This window comes from Myotis yumanensis, unplaced genomic scaffold (assembly GCF_028538775.1).
Source record: "Myotis yumanensis isolate MYYU_CA2020_CCGP unplaced genomic scaffold, mMyoYum1.0.hap1 SCAF_1, whole genome shotgun sequence".
Classification (NCBI taxonomy): Eukaryota; Metazoa; Chordata; class Mammalia; order Chiroptera; family Vespertilionidae; genus Myotis; species Myotis yumanensis.
In genome coordinates, this window is record NW_027223752.1 from 214,864,249 (window position 1) to 214,878,313 (window position 14,065).

The window sequence follows — 14,065 nt, forward strand, 5'->3', positions numbered from 1 at the left end:
AAAATTATGAACAACAAATACATTATCTAGCAACAAGTGAATCTAAAAATCAAGTGAATAAAAAATCTGATGAACAGAATAAACTGGTGAATATAATAGAATCAGGGGCATAGAAAGGGAGTGGACTGACAATTCTCAGGGGGAAGGGGTATGGGGGTGCAGGAAGAGACTGGACAAAAATCGTACACCTGTGGATGAGGACAGTGGGGGGGGGAGTTAAAGGCAGAGGGTGGGGTGGGAACCGGGTGGAAGGGAGCTATGGGGGGGAAAAAAGAAGAACAACTGTAATAATCTGAATAAAGATTTTTAAAAAATCATGGAAAGTCTGAGAAATTATCAGCCACAGGGAGTCTAATGAGACATGAAAAAAGGATATTTTGTAAAAACTAAGAAAATCTGAATAAGCTAAGGGCTTTACTAGTCATTAGTATGATCAATATTTTCCCATTATAATTACATACTTCTAATTATCACAAACGTATCACATTAATGTAAGATAACAAAGGGGAAAATGGATGAAGGGTATACAGCAGTGGTTCTCAACCTTCTGGCCCTTTAAATACAGTTCCTCATGTTGTGACCCAACCATAACATTATTTTCGTTGCTACTTCATAACTGTAATGTTGCTACTGTTATGAATCGTAATGTAAATATCTGATGTGCAGGATGGTCTTAGGTGACCCCTGTGTAAGGGTCGTTCGACCGCCAAAGGGGTCGTGACCCACAGGTTGAGAACCGCTGGTATACGGGAACTGTAATATCTTAATTTTTCTGTAAATCTAAAATTGTTCTAAAATATTTTTACAATATTTCAAAGTCTGCAAGTACACACAGTAATATAAATGTATAGAAAAAACATCTAGTGACACTAAATCAGCAATCTATATATTCTATCTAATAAAAGGGTAATATGCAAATTAACCATCACTCCGTCACAAAGATTGTGGCACCCATAGACACAAGATGGCGGCGCTCAATCCCCTCGGCCCCGCTGCTGCAGTGACTGGTCCTGTCAGCCCTGCTGAGGAGGAGCGGCCGCTGGCAGCTGAGCAGCGCAGCTGGATCCGCCCTCAGGTGTCCATGTGCTCTGGCCCGCGAAGGGAGGGAGGGCGGGCGGATGGGCCTCTGGCCAGAGGCCAGCCAGGGTGCAGGACGCTGGTGTCATTGCAGGCCGGGCTGAGGGAACCCCTCCCCCCGCCCCCACTGCACGAATTTCGTGCAGCGGGCCTCGTCTACATATATAAAAGGTTAATATGCAAAGTGTCCCCTCAGGAGTTCGCTTGCTCGCTGTGATGTGCGCTGACCACCAGGGGGCGATGCAGAATGAAGGAAGGCCCCTGCTGGCAGCTGGAAGGCCCCGATCGGCTCTGATCGCCGGCCAGGCCTAGGGACCCTACCCTCTAGTATTTTTATAACTTTCTTACCTACACTGTATGAGTTATTTATATGGAAGATATGTACCTCTACTATTACTATGCAAGTAATTTCAGATATAATGAGGGGAAGGCAAAAGAGAATAAAAACCAGGTTAGGCTTCTCTCTTTTTCAGCAGAAAAGTTTTATTCCTTATAAGGACAAACATTTGAAACCACATCCAAGGCCTTTACAGACACAAACCAAAGTAGCCATTTAAAGCATTAGATATTGAGGGACGAGACATATAATAGGGAAAATGCTTCGCCATCTGAAGCTTACATCAAACTGCTCAATCGACAGCTGAACTCTGCTAGCGCTTGGATGTGATCAAGAGGGAGTACAGCTACAGAACCAAAGGAGAACAGCTGTCGTCTATAACACAAGCATTTTAAGACTACATGGGTAGGGATGTATTTCGATAGTGAAGGGAAGAGGGGAGAAAAGCTAGTTCCTTCCCACAGGGCTTTAGGTGGCCTTGCAGAGGGCCACGGCAGAAAAGCGGACTTCCCCTTGCTCACGCTCAGTGAATTCTCTGCAGACCTTGGCGGCATCCTGAAAAGGAGGAATCTCATTAATGCACAAATAGCAACAGCTCAAAATGAACTTTTCAAAGGGAAAGTACCAGGAAGGCCTATAAATGCTCAAAGTTCACCATGGTCAACTGTAAACTTCCCATTAAACTGAAAAACCTAGGCTTGCCAGGCTGGCGTGGCTCAGTGGTTGAGCTTCAACCTATGAACCAGGAGGTCACAGTTCAATTCCAGTCAGGGCACCATGCCCAGGTTGCAGGCTCAATCCCCGGTGTGGGGCGTGCAGGAGGCAGCCGATCAATGATTCTCTCTCACTGATGTTTCAATCTCTCTCTCCCTCTCCCTTCCTCTCTGAAATCAATAAAAATATATTATAAAACAAAAATAAAAAACGCAGGGCTTGAGACAAGAGAAAAAAATCAGGTGATGGGAGAGACTTGCACCACAGATCTGACTTCAGAAGCTTGGACTCCTTTGTTACTCCCACCAAATGCCCCGTTTCTCCCACCTTGTGCCTGGTTTTGACAACAAAACACAAAAGTTCTAATTCTGAAATTCCCAGAGTAAAGACAAATTTCTTCCAAGTAAACATTTCACAAAATAGCCTTAAAAGTTTACATACCTGGTATTCCAGGCATAAACAAGTGATGTGTTACTAATTCTAAGACCTAGATCACAAAGACTGGTAACAGAAAATTGATTATTCCATTTTGCTTTACTGAGCACTCTCAATGTGAGAGTAGAAGATCCATCAGCTGCCTCTTGCACATCACCTATGGGGGATCGAGCCCACAAGGCATGTGCCCTGACCAGGAACTGAACTGGCAAACTTTGGGTGCACAGGACGATGCCCAGCTGAGTCACATTGGTCATGGCTCCAGATTTGTTTTTTGTTGTTTTTTCGTTTAACTGTTATCTTCAAAAGTTTCCATACTGGGTATTCCAGGTATAGACAAGTGATATGTTACTTCTAAACTGAAGACAAGACCCTCCACCAGCAAAAAGATTGCAAGCTGCTTTATTGGGACACTGTATTTTCTTTATCATAGAGGAACCAAACCCGCAGTATCTCAGAAGTATGCCTGCATTACTACACTGTTAACTAATATTAAGTGTGGGCCTCTAAAGGGAGAATAAACAATTCTCTCCAGTATATACAATGATTTGGGACCTAAGCCATTGAAGTTTAGAATGCTTGGGTTAAGTTTATGTATCTTCTCACCGGCTTAAGTAAATTTTGTGTGAAGTTTGGAAATCCTAAAACATCTTTAATCATATACAACCAGCCTCACTCAAGAATTTTCACTAATTAAGATGCTAGTTTACATTCATTTACTTTTAAATGATATTCTAATTAGAACCGGTTTTATTTTTTTGAACAATAAGGTTTTACCTTCTCCCCCACCCCATAAATTCTACTCACATAACAGTCATAGGTATCTCATGAGGGGGTGCATTTCATGGTATTAGGATAGTGTTAGCTATGAGTCAGAATGGACCTCAGAGCTTTATTTGGAGATTTCCCCCAAGTGGGTCATGAGCAGAAATCGTGCCTCTGTTCTTACTCTCTCCCATAAGTAAATGCTGACTCTCTCATGCAAATCTCCCCAATCTTGCTTCTCCGGGTCTTCTCATTCTATTACTATTCTCATACCCCTGTAAATCCAAGATTAGCTCCCACTGATCTCAGGTGTGAATATCATCAAACTGGAGCAAGTGACCCTCCCACCTAGAGTGGCTTCATTTGGCCCACTAGCACCTCCAAGCTGTCAGGTCTATGATGTTCCAAAGACAGATCTATTGCTTAGAAAGGCAGTATTGTACAGTGACTAGTACAGACTCTAGAGACAGACTGTAAAGATTGGAGCCATGGCTCTGCCATTTAAGTCATTGACCTTGGGCATCACTTAACCTCTGCACCTCCATTTCTAAATCTGTAAAATGTGGAAAATTAATACCTGCCTCCCAGTGTCCTTAGAAGGATTCCATAAAAGCTCTAAGTCAGTTAGAAGAGCACCTAGGTCAGGGGTCAGCAAACTGCAGCCTGGGCACCAAATCCAGCCTGCTGCCTGTTTTTATGACTCAAGTTTCAGTGCAATAGCCACACACATTCATTTATCTATTGTCTATGGGCTGCTCTGGAGCTGAAACAGCAGAACTGAATATATGCAATGGGCCATATGCCACCCAAAGCTAAAACATCTTCTATCTGAAAAAGTTTGTCAACCCCCAGTCTGCACACAGCAAGTGCTAAGAAAAAAACAAAAACCTAGCTGTATTACAAATGCAGTTGTAATAGAAATGCAGTAGCATTTTTATTTAATCACAATTAAATAATTTCCCTCATAACAGCAAACTGATTCAACTGTGGAGACTCGTTTTCAGGGTGAAGAGGCCTAGAGTAGCCACCCAGCTCTGGTCCAGAACTAAGAGGTTTCTGTGGTCACTTGTTCGGGGATGGTTACACTGTGATCCTGGATCTTAAAGTTCTTGTCAGGCATGTTTTGAATCTACTTCTCTCATCCTATTAACAGCGGACCAAGTGGGAAGAAAATGCTCCTGAAATTAACTCCTAACCAGAATCCATAATACACTACCTACAAAACTGACCCAAATCCAGCAGCCCGGGATGGATGAGGAAAGGCTCAGGTTGCTGTTCCACGAGTCGTTAGCTATGATGTAATCTGACAAGAGGACAATGGTCACCTTAATCCCACAAAGAGGCAGAGCCCTGGCTTTCAGGCTACTTCTCACTGTGGGCTAGAGACGGCACACGACACAGATTAGTCAGGGCTGCGCTGAAGGATCCTGGTTAAAACCACTTGCTGTACAATAAGGTAGGGAGGATTACTAAAATGATCTCTAAGCCCCAAAGAATGCTGTTAACTCAAGTGATTGCTGCTGGCTGTATTGAAAAAGTGTTAGCACTTTAGAACAGACAGTTGGCTAAAGAGACGTGGGCCTCACTGGGGATGGATTCCAAAGCTCACCTGCAGCAGCGAGTCCTCTGCACTGGTGCCGTGGTTCACCGGAAAAGGCATTCGTCCATCTACAACGAAGAAGCCAGGCGTGTCAATTTTCTATGCACATTTTCTGGCAACTGGGCTTGTCCAGCCTAAAAGGAGGTTTTAGCTTCTTCCAAATACCATTGCCACTCCCACAGAGGAAGCCTAGTTATAAAGCAACATGCTGGCAATGAGGTTCAAGTGCTCGGAGATAATCCATCCCAGGCAATTCTCACCTACAAGTAACAAGCTCATAGCCCAATCCAGCCACCCTAGCTGAAGGACTTGTGCCCCATTTCCTGGGAAGGACCCCAGAGCAAAAGGCAGGTTCAAGCTCTAAGGTACAGGAAGGTGGAGGCAGGCAGGGCCCCTTGAGATCTGCCCCTCAATGACTGCCGATGAGCTATCTACTCAGAGGCAGTGTCTGAACTTGAGACAACACAGCTTTCTCCATTAATACAAAGAGGACGACTTTTACCAGATGGATGATCTTACTTGTTGCCATATACCAGTGAACAGACATTACCCCAACATGTACAAATCCATTTACACTAACAAGGTCATATTTAGGCATTTATCTTTTCCCCAAAGTATTCCCTGTCTGAAAAGGATGATGCCAGAGATCCTATGATGACAGTGCTGCAGCGGAAAAGTGAGAAGAAACACTGAACACTCCCGCCTTGACTGGTGCTGGACTGGTCTGACTAAAGCCATCATTTGGCAGGTCAGTTGCCCCAAGGGAAGGTCTGGGCAGCACAAAGGGTTAAGTTCCCCCATGAGAATACCGTTGTTCTGAATACATAAACAATGATATACTAAAGTGCTATAAAGTTACGTCAATACTATAAAAGGAAATAAGTATGAAAGAATGAAACTATTAGATTCCAAAAATGGAGCAAAACGTACCAAGTTCATAGAGGTGGCCATCCACGTTGTTAAACAGAATAAAATGAAAGTTCACTTTGTCATCTACCTGAAGAGAGCCAAGAAATTTTTTTGAAAATGAGTATTTTATAAAGCAGAACGTAATTTGTTAAAAATAAATGTAATGTAGCCCCTAGCCGGTTTTGGCCCAGTGGATAGAGCATCGGCCTGAGGACTGAATGGTCCCGGGTTCGATTCCAGACAAGGGCACGGACCTTGGTTGCAGGCTCCACCTGGCCCTGGTTGGGTCTCATACAGGAGGCAACCAATCGATGTGTTTCTCTCACATCGTTATTTCTCTGTCTTTCCCTCTCTCTAAAAATAAATGGGAAAATATCCTTGGGTGAGGATTAACATATATATATATATATATATATATATATATATATATATATATATGAGAGAGAGAGAGAGAGAGAGATAGATATAGATATAGATGATATAGATATAGATATATACATATATATATATCTCCCTTCAGGTAAGGATTACAAAAAAAAATTAAAAATGTAATATGTAATAAATAAGTATAATATGCTTGAACCAACTTGCTCGTGTATATACGTATATATATATTTTTTCTAATTTTAATGTTTTTTATTGATTTCAGGGAGGAAGGGAGAGGGAGAGATAGAAACATTAATGATGAGAGAGAATCATTGATCAACTGCCTCCTGCACTCCCCTACTGGAAATTGAGCCCACAACCCAGGCATGTGCCCTGACCAGGAATCAAGCCCTGACCTCCTGGTTCATAGGTCAACGCTCAAACACTGAGCCACAGAGGCCAGGCTTGCTTGTATATTTTTAAAGTTATTATAGGTAACATTTATGTATTTCCTAAATATTAGGCTCTAATCTAAGTGCAGTAAAGTAGATAGACTGTAGCTGTCAGAACTGACTTGCTTTTTACTGAAGAGAAAATTCAGGCTTACGGAATATGTATCTCATCCAAGGTCAAGACAAGAAAGTGGCAGAGCAAACTATCATTACAGAGGCAGTGTAGTTGCCTTAAACCTAATTTAACATTTGACTAGAAGGTTCTGTGCAGATTAATGGCACATGAGCCTTCTGGAAATTGTCAGTTCTTGTTGGTGCATCTTACTATACCCAACAGTCTGTGAGAATAATATCTGAAGTGCTCAATTACTAGGTGGGGTGTTACTCATTCGGATGTAAACAAAATACTATCAGCCTGCATTTACTCAAGGTAATGCCAACCGCCAATGAGATTTCTGAGAGCCATTTCTTATAAACAGGTCTGGTCAAAGCATGGTGCCAGTAGGATTTTTCGGTGTTAACTGGCCTTGGGTGGAAAACAACATTTGCTGTGTCCCAGTAAGAGGTCACTTCACATATTTTAGGGAAAACACAGGTGGCACCTGGGCAGCCTGGCTCTGATTTGTATTTGCACTTACCCGACACTGGCCTTCCTGGGCCACAGCGTCATGGGCTGTCTGAATGGCCTGCAGACAAAGAGAGAACCCTTAGCACAAAACCTTCCAGCGTTACTGAAAAAGTGATGCTCTGGAAGTTCTCTTCCTACCTCATTCTTTTCAAAACATTTTGCTCTGTCTTCAGGGGACAACTTCTCCGTTTCAGAAAGAAACTGTTTCAGGACTGACCCATCCTCTTTAAAAAAAGGATACAAATATTAGTATAGATAAAATAATGCAAATGGGTGCACATTTATTGGCGATTTAAGCTATTGCAGCCAGTCACGTTTAGCGACCTGAATTTTGACTGTGGCCTCTAAGGATGTGGGTGGGTTGTACCGTCTGCCCCAGACTCTTCCCCACCACTCCCCCGTCACTGCATTCGGCCTGAGAACTCTCCATTCCTCATGTGCCAAGCCTTCCTCTGCCCCCCAACTCCCTTCACCTCCCACCTCACATTTATCTGCCAATCTCTTATCATCACTTTGTTACAGCACTTATCCATTGGTAACACATATCAGTGAGCTTTTTAGTGCCATAAAATGAAACTGTCTTATCTATTGCTGTATCTACAGCCCCTGGCAATGCACAATTAATGTGAACTGCATACATGGTGTAACAATAACAATCTAATCTAATAAACCAGTTCTCAACCGAGATTTTTCTTTCAGGGAAGAAAATGCAAGATTAGTAATACAGTTATCCAGGATAGACATTAACCTAAGGGTCTTAAATGGAAATGTAAAAAGCCAAATAGTCCGGCCTAGAGGGAGCCAACAGCCGACAACTGATGATTAACGTTAAGTGTTTCATCGGTGCTCAGTGTGGCTAAGTCTAGGAGACACTGACTACCCAGCCAGATCAAGAAAAACTTCAAATTTCAAAAAGACCTCAACTTGAACTTTCAGCTCTAAACTTTAAAAAAGTAAACATATTAAATTTTTTTTTTTAATATATTTTATTGATTTTTTTACAGATAAGAAGGGAGAGGGATAGAGTTAGAAACATCGATGAGAGAGAAACATCGATCAGCTGCGTCCTGCACGCCCCCCAGTGGGGATGTGCCTGCAACCAAGGTACATGCCCTTGACCGGAATCGAACCTGGGACCCTTGAGTCCGCAGGCCGATGCTCTATCCACTGAGCCAAACCGGTTAGGCAGAAAAGTAAACATATTAAATTGGTACTATTCAAAATTTGGAAGTGATAGGAATCCTCTTAACTTTATGAGGAGGGCTGTGATTCAGATTAAGCCTTTAGCACCATCATGACCACAGTTACAAAAAATTACGGTGTTTGCTAATCTCAAGAACACAGCAGTCTAAATAAAGTGAGACCCACTGCAGAAGTAGAAAGGATCAAGCTGCAACTGCCTAATACAGCTTAATCAAGTTAATATTTGTAAAAGCAACTTCTAAAAGATCTGGATGTTTACAGCCAGGCAGGTGATTTTTTAATTTTATTTTTAACTGCAAAAGTTATCAGTATGATAGTCTTGGCCACACTTTCCTTGAAAAAGAAGTATTTGACCTGCTCTAAGCAACAGTGTGGACTATTAGTTGAAATTATTCCGTTCTTAACCACCCACCTGTTGTCGAAATCAGATTGCTATCTATTTTTGTAAATAAAGTTCTGCTGGAACACAGCCACATCCATTGGTTCACCTCGTGTCGATGGCTGATTTTTGCACAACGAGGGCAGAGACCATAGGGCCCTCAAGCCTGGAAGATTTACTCTCAGGCCTTTTAAGAAAGTTTGCTGACTCTTGGCCTAAATCAGACATAATAACCTTGTGTTTTAACACATTCTAGTGCTACTAATTGTGCCTCTGACAAGCTTTAGGGCTGAGCCCCACTCATTTCTTCTACATCCTCCACAGCATCCCTGGAAGGTGGGCTAAAGCCCCAGACCTGACTTTGTTCACAGATGAATCCTTTCAAAGGTTTGGCCTGCTGGTGGGCCTCTCTGCAGGAACCGTCACCCAGCTGCTCTAAGCCAGCGGTCGCCAACCTTTCAGACCTCACGGACCACCAGTGGTCTACTGGTTGGTGACCGCTGCTCTGAGCTGTTTTGGTTCTCTCCTGTTGCTTATGAAACACGGTACCATTAAAGACAGGTCCTAACTGTTAATGTTTCAGCGCTTAACATCTCTAATTCTCCAGAATCACTGAGACGTAAACACAGGGGAATTACAACAATTGGCCCTCAAGTGTTCTTTATCCTTCACCTGACACTCATCCAAGCTTTGTACAAATGAAGAGCATACACAGAGCAACGGTACAAAACTGAATCGCTCCCTTTTCCTCTCCAGGTGGAAGAAGCCCAACTGTGCTTCTTAGAAAATGAGTTTCCTTCCCTTGAAAGAGAGAAACAAGAATTCGCCCACAGATTATATCTGGATAAGTAGGTTTCAAAAATGTTGAAGGCAATGTGTTTGCTGAATAGACCATTGGGGATTCTGGAGTGAAGATTGATGGTTAACTAGAGGTCAACTAGCGGATGACTGGTCTCAACACTCACACTTACCAAATTCCAGTTTGTCTTGGTTATTGGCCACTGCATGTATAAGTCCAATGGTGCCACAGGAGTTCCCAATGGTCTGCTTCATGAAGTACACTTTAGGGCTGACTTCTTGTCCCTTAAGTTCTTCAATCTGTTTTTTCCTGAAGTTCTCATGCTGTAAATGTAAAAACCATGCTAATATCTCAAAATGAAAACACAAAGAACAGATGGTAGCACAGTAAGTTCTACCACCTAAATGGAAACAACAAATAGGATGTGTGACCAGGAGCCTTGGTTCTACATGCGAGCCAAGGCCAAGGGCAGAGACCATATGGCCCTCAAGCCTAAAAGATTTACTCTCAGGCCTTTTAAGAAAGTTTGCTGACTCTTGGTGCCAAGGTAATGGCCTGCCTGTCCCTCACACCCACACCAGCCCATGGGGTTGAGAGGTTCTGAGACTCCACCCTGATGCTGCAGTGCAGTAATGGCCTTGGATATTGCCCAAGGCTTGTCTAGACACCACTGCAGCCTTTTAGCTGGAAATGGATGATGTCATGAAGTTAAAAAACAGACAAGTTCATTATATTAAATAGAAATGTAAAGAGCCAAAGAGTTTTCTTCCTTTAACACCAACAATGACTGTATTTCACATGGGCATCCCAATCAAGCTTTGGTTCATTTAACAGCCAAGAGGAGCAGCCAGTTTATAGCCCACTATTCTTTAACATTCTACTTCTGTTCTATCCACGTATACCTCTCTTTAAAAACAAAACAAGCCTTAACTTAAAGGCACAATTTAAAGAATTTTATGACTCCCTCTCCCTTTTTTTTTTTTTTTTTATGAAGGAAAAACAACTGGCTTAGGGTGCTGGCTGTGATTGCACAGAAACTCCTCCTCATCCTACAAAAGGAAGATGTGACACCTGTTTTTCCTTGCCAGCTATACAGTTTGTGGACAGATGAGCAATGGGAGGTGAGGAAGAAGGTACAGATCAGTAAATCAATGAGACTAGTTTTTCCCAAAGCATCCATTAGCTCTTTGTACAGTCACTCAGTGGGCTTGTCTGAACCTTTCACGGACACGTTTTAAAGACCTTACAGGTATGACTTCTCAGGTAAAAGCAGAGTGTTAATGCGACAGAAGCAATGCTCCCCCAAAACCAGTGTAATTCAGACAAAATATTTCCAATTCTATTAGCCGTCCCTTACTGTACATGAAACTGAAGTTCAGGCCTTATCCGTGGAACCCTCAGAGGAATATGATCTGTTGTCCCACAAAATCAACTTAACTCCAACTAGTAGGAAGTTCTAGCATCATGGATCTACTAAATCCTTAAATTGACTTACTCATTGACTATTAAGGCTTTTCACTTTTCTAGGTTAATTAAACATTTTAAAATGGGATAACACCATCCTTTAGGGTTGTTTGAGCTCTTGCGTGGATACACATTGAAATATTCATTATCACTTCACATTAATATTTTAGAGTGGTCCATTTAGGATTTAATAATATTCTCTTAGACAACATTAAATGCTTTTTAAATTAACCTTGATGGGAAGTCAAGCTACAGAACCTCAACTTTTCTTTGCATTTGCTTTAGTGTTTAGTCCAGTAGGTGTTTTGTATCGCAGAACAGGTGCTCAGTAAATCTGACAGACTGAACTGGAGCTAAAAAAAAACCCCTCATTATTGAGCTCTTTCAAACATAAAATGTTCAAATCACAGTGTGCTCTATCAAGAACCACTTGATCCAGCAAAAGGAGATCGGTGGGCTTTTGAAAGACAAACATGCTGCGCCACTGCCTCCCAGAGGCCTGGCGTGTGAGAGCCGCTCAAAACCTCAGAGTCATCATGGTTCCTCTAGCAAGAAAGCTGTGAGGGGCTCAAATAAGGCAGGAGGTTGCATTTCATTTGGCCAACAGAGACGTTAATTAGACGTGCAATTTTTGGCAGTTCTGTTTTTACCTAAGTAAAAGCGCTGGCAATAAAAAAAAAAAAAAACATGGCCCTGGGATTATCCTAACAGTTTTAATAAGGGTGTTTAACCCATTTATAGGAGGAACACCTGGAACTTCCCATAGGACTTAATTTATGCAGAGGATGCTTCTGGTGCTTGAACTCACTCTGTGTTTGGAATGATGCCCCAAATTCGAATGCCTCAAGTTTTGTTACAGGAAATGTTCAACCACTCCCAAATCAGGGGTCAAGTGACAGCAATAGGAGATAGACAATACCATGCTGATTAGTGGAATTCCATACATCGCAAGACAACAATTAACCCAGCTACCTTTTTTATATCTGATGCTCAGTCTTTGAGGTACATATATCCATGCACACTTGTAGGAAGAAGACCATCTAAAGGGAAATGAAAAGGTATTTCCAAGACTGCTCTAATGCCCACCTATTTCATTTACCCACAAGGTCAGAGAGGAAAGAGGATTAAGAGAGGTGGAAGGAGGTTCCCATACAGGAGCCATATACAAGTGATTAAGCTTTTTTCAAAAGCACACTGGTGAGGCTAAAACCCAAGTGGCCATGCTGTAGAAGGTGGAAGAGTGGGAAGAATTCCCGGAGACCACAGGGGACACAGGCAGTGGAAGTGGAGAATTAAAGAACCTATTGTTTTCATGTGCTTTAGGCAAGCCCATCCCCCTCCGTTTACTAGCAAGGTGACAGCCTTTTAAAGGGAAACAACCAGCCAGGCCTTGGCATGGAAGGTTCAGAAAAGCCTAGGTTCAAAGGACTTATGAGTAGGATGAATTACTTCCCCGAGGGATAATAATTTGGAATTACTTCTCTTCCAAATGTGAGGCAATGGTGGATGGGTGAAGAAGAGCAATAAGCTCTATTACAATAAGAGCCCCAAAGAGTAGGTACCAAGGGTGTGGGCTCCTCCCTCCACCCATCCCCCCAGGGAGAGGGCAGTTTTGCCAGGTGTGGGAGCTCGGGACAGGTGGGAAGAGGAGCCTGGAGTCTCTAGACTAGACGATCCTCAAAGCCGAATTCTGATTGGGAGAGGCGAGGCGCGCACCTCGGGCCCCACGCCCTACCTGGGCGGTGAGTGGAAACAGCAGCAGCAGCGCGCAGGCGGGCGCCGGCACCGAGCTCAGCGCGTCCTCCTCCAGCCCCAGCACGTCCACAAAGCGCCACTGGCCGGCGACCCCCAGCCGGGCCAGCACCTACGGAGAGGAGACAAGGGCCAGGCTCGGGGAGGCAGGCACCCTCAGCACTCCCATCCGAGCCTGGGAGGAGTCTCCGCCCGGCCCCCCACCCCGCCAGGGCGATGACACAGCACAAAGCGCGGCCCACACGTGGCTCCTGCGAAGCCCGAGCACCCGAGTCCCGCAGCCCCAGCCACGCCCTCGGGAGCTCGGCCGGGCGCTCGCGGGTGGGGGCAGCCTCCTCCTCCACCTGCACCCCACCCCGCCCCCGATGCAGGGGCCGAGGGAGAGCGCCCCGACCGCGCCCAGCCCGGCTCCTGGAGCACCCAGGGCGCCGCTAAGTCACTGCGGAACGGCCGGAGCAGGTGGGCGCCTTCCTCCGCCTCCGCCTCCGCCTCCGCCTCGGCTCGGCTCTCCTGGTGGGGGAGGGGACAGAGGCAACGCGAGATGCCACTCACTTTGTTCAGCATCTGAAAGACAAATGCAAAGAAAAACACAACAATGAAACCAGCCAGCGATCCGGCTGCCTGGCGTGGGCTGACCCCCAGACAAGCGCTCCCGGGGCCATGGTGCACCTGCCGCTCACCTCGGGGTTGATCTCCATGGGTTTGAGCTGCATCTTCGCCGACCACAGGTGAGGCCCGTCACCAGAGAAGAGGAAAAACAGCAAGCGGAGCCGCCCAGGCCGCCGCTATAAAGCGCCGGCCTGACGCACTGTGGGTGCCTGCGCAGGGGGGTCGGGGCAAGACCAACGAGGGGGAAACGGCCGGTCTCAGCAAAATGGACACGAACTCCCCCCTCTGCGCAGGGCGGAGTGGTTCGGCCGGGCCCCCAAACCTCGCCGTCTCACTCGCTGGTGAGATAATCCGGCGGTGGTGGGGAAGGGTTTGTGGGTGGGCGCTCCCGGAGTGTATGGAACAGTCCTAATTTTTTGCGAAGTTTCTGGAAACTCGTCCTTTGTACCATTTCAGTTACCTGAAATCTCAGGGCTTCTGAAGCGTTGAGAAAAAGCTCAAATTCAACAGGTACATATTTAATATGAATATAAAGATGTTTCCCACATCTCGCAGCAGTTTGCATGTGACCTTAGC

General features: G+C 44.6%; 1 protein-coding gene across 1 annotated transcript; it reads right to left on the minus strand.

The window, feature by feature from the left end:
* Nucleotides 1–1,535: 1,535 nt before the first annotated feature.
* Nucleotides 1,536–13,651, minus strand: UCHL1 (ubiquitin C-terminal hydrolase L1). The gene is made up of 9 exons (XM_070397635.1): nucleotides 13,561–13,651; nucleotides 13,433–13,444; nucleotides 12,864–12,992; nucleotides 9,837–9,987; nucleotides 7,422–7,507; nucleotides 7,294–7,341; nucleotides 5,859–5,925; nucleotides 4,938–4,996; nucleotides 1,536–1,969 (listed from the first exon to the last, which is right to left on the minus strand). The coding sequence occupies exons 1-9, from the start codon at nucleotides 13,591–13,593 to the stop codon at nucleotides 1,883–1,885; spliced, it is 672 nt and encodes a 223-aa protein (XP_070253736.1). The 5' UTR covers nucleotides 13,594–13,651; the 3' UTR covers nucleotides 1,536–1,882.
* Between the last annotated feature and the right edge of the window lie 414 nt (nucleotides 13,652–14,065).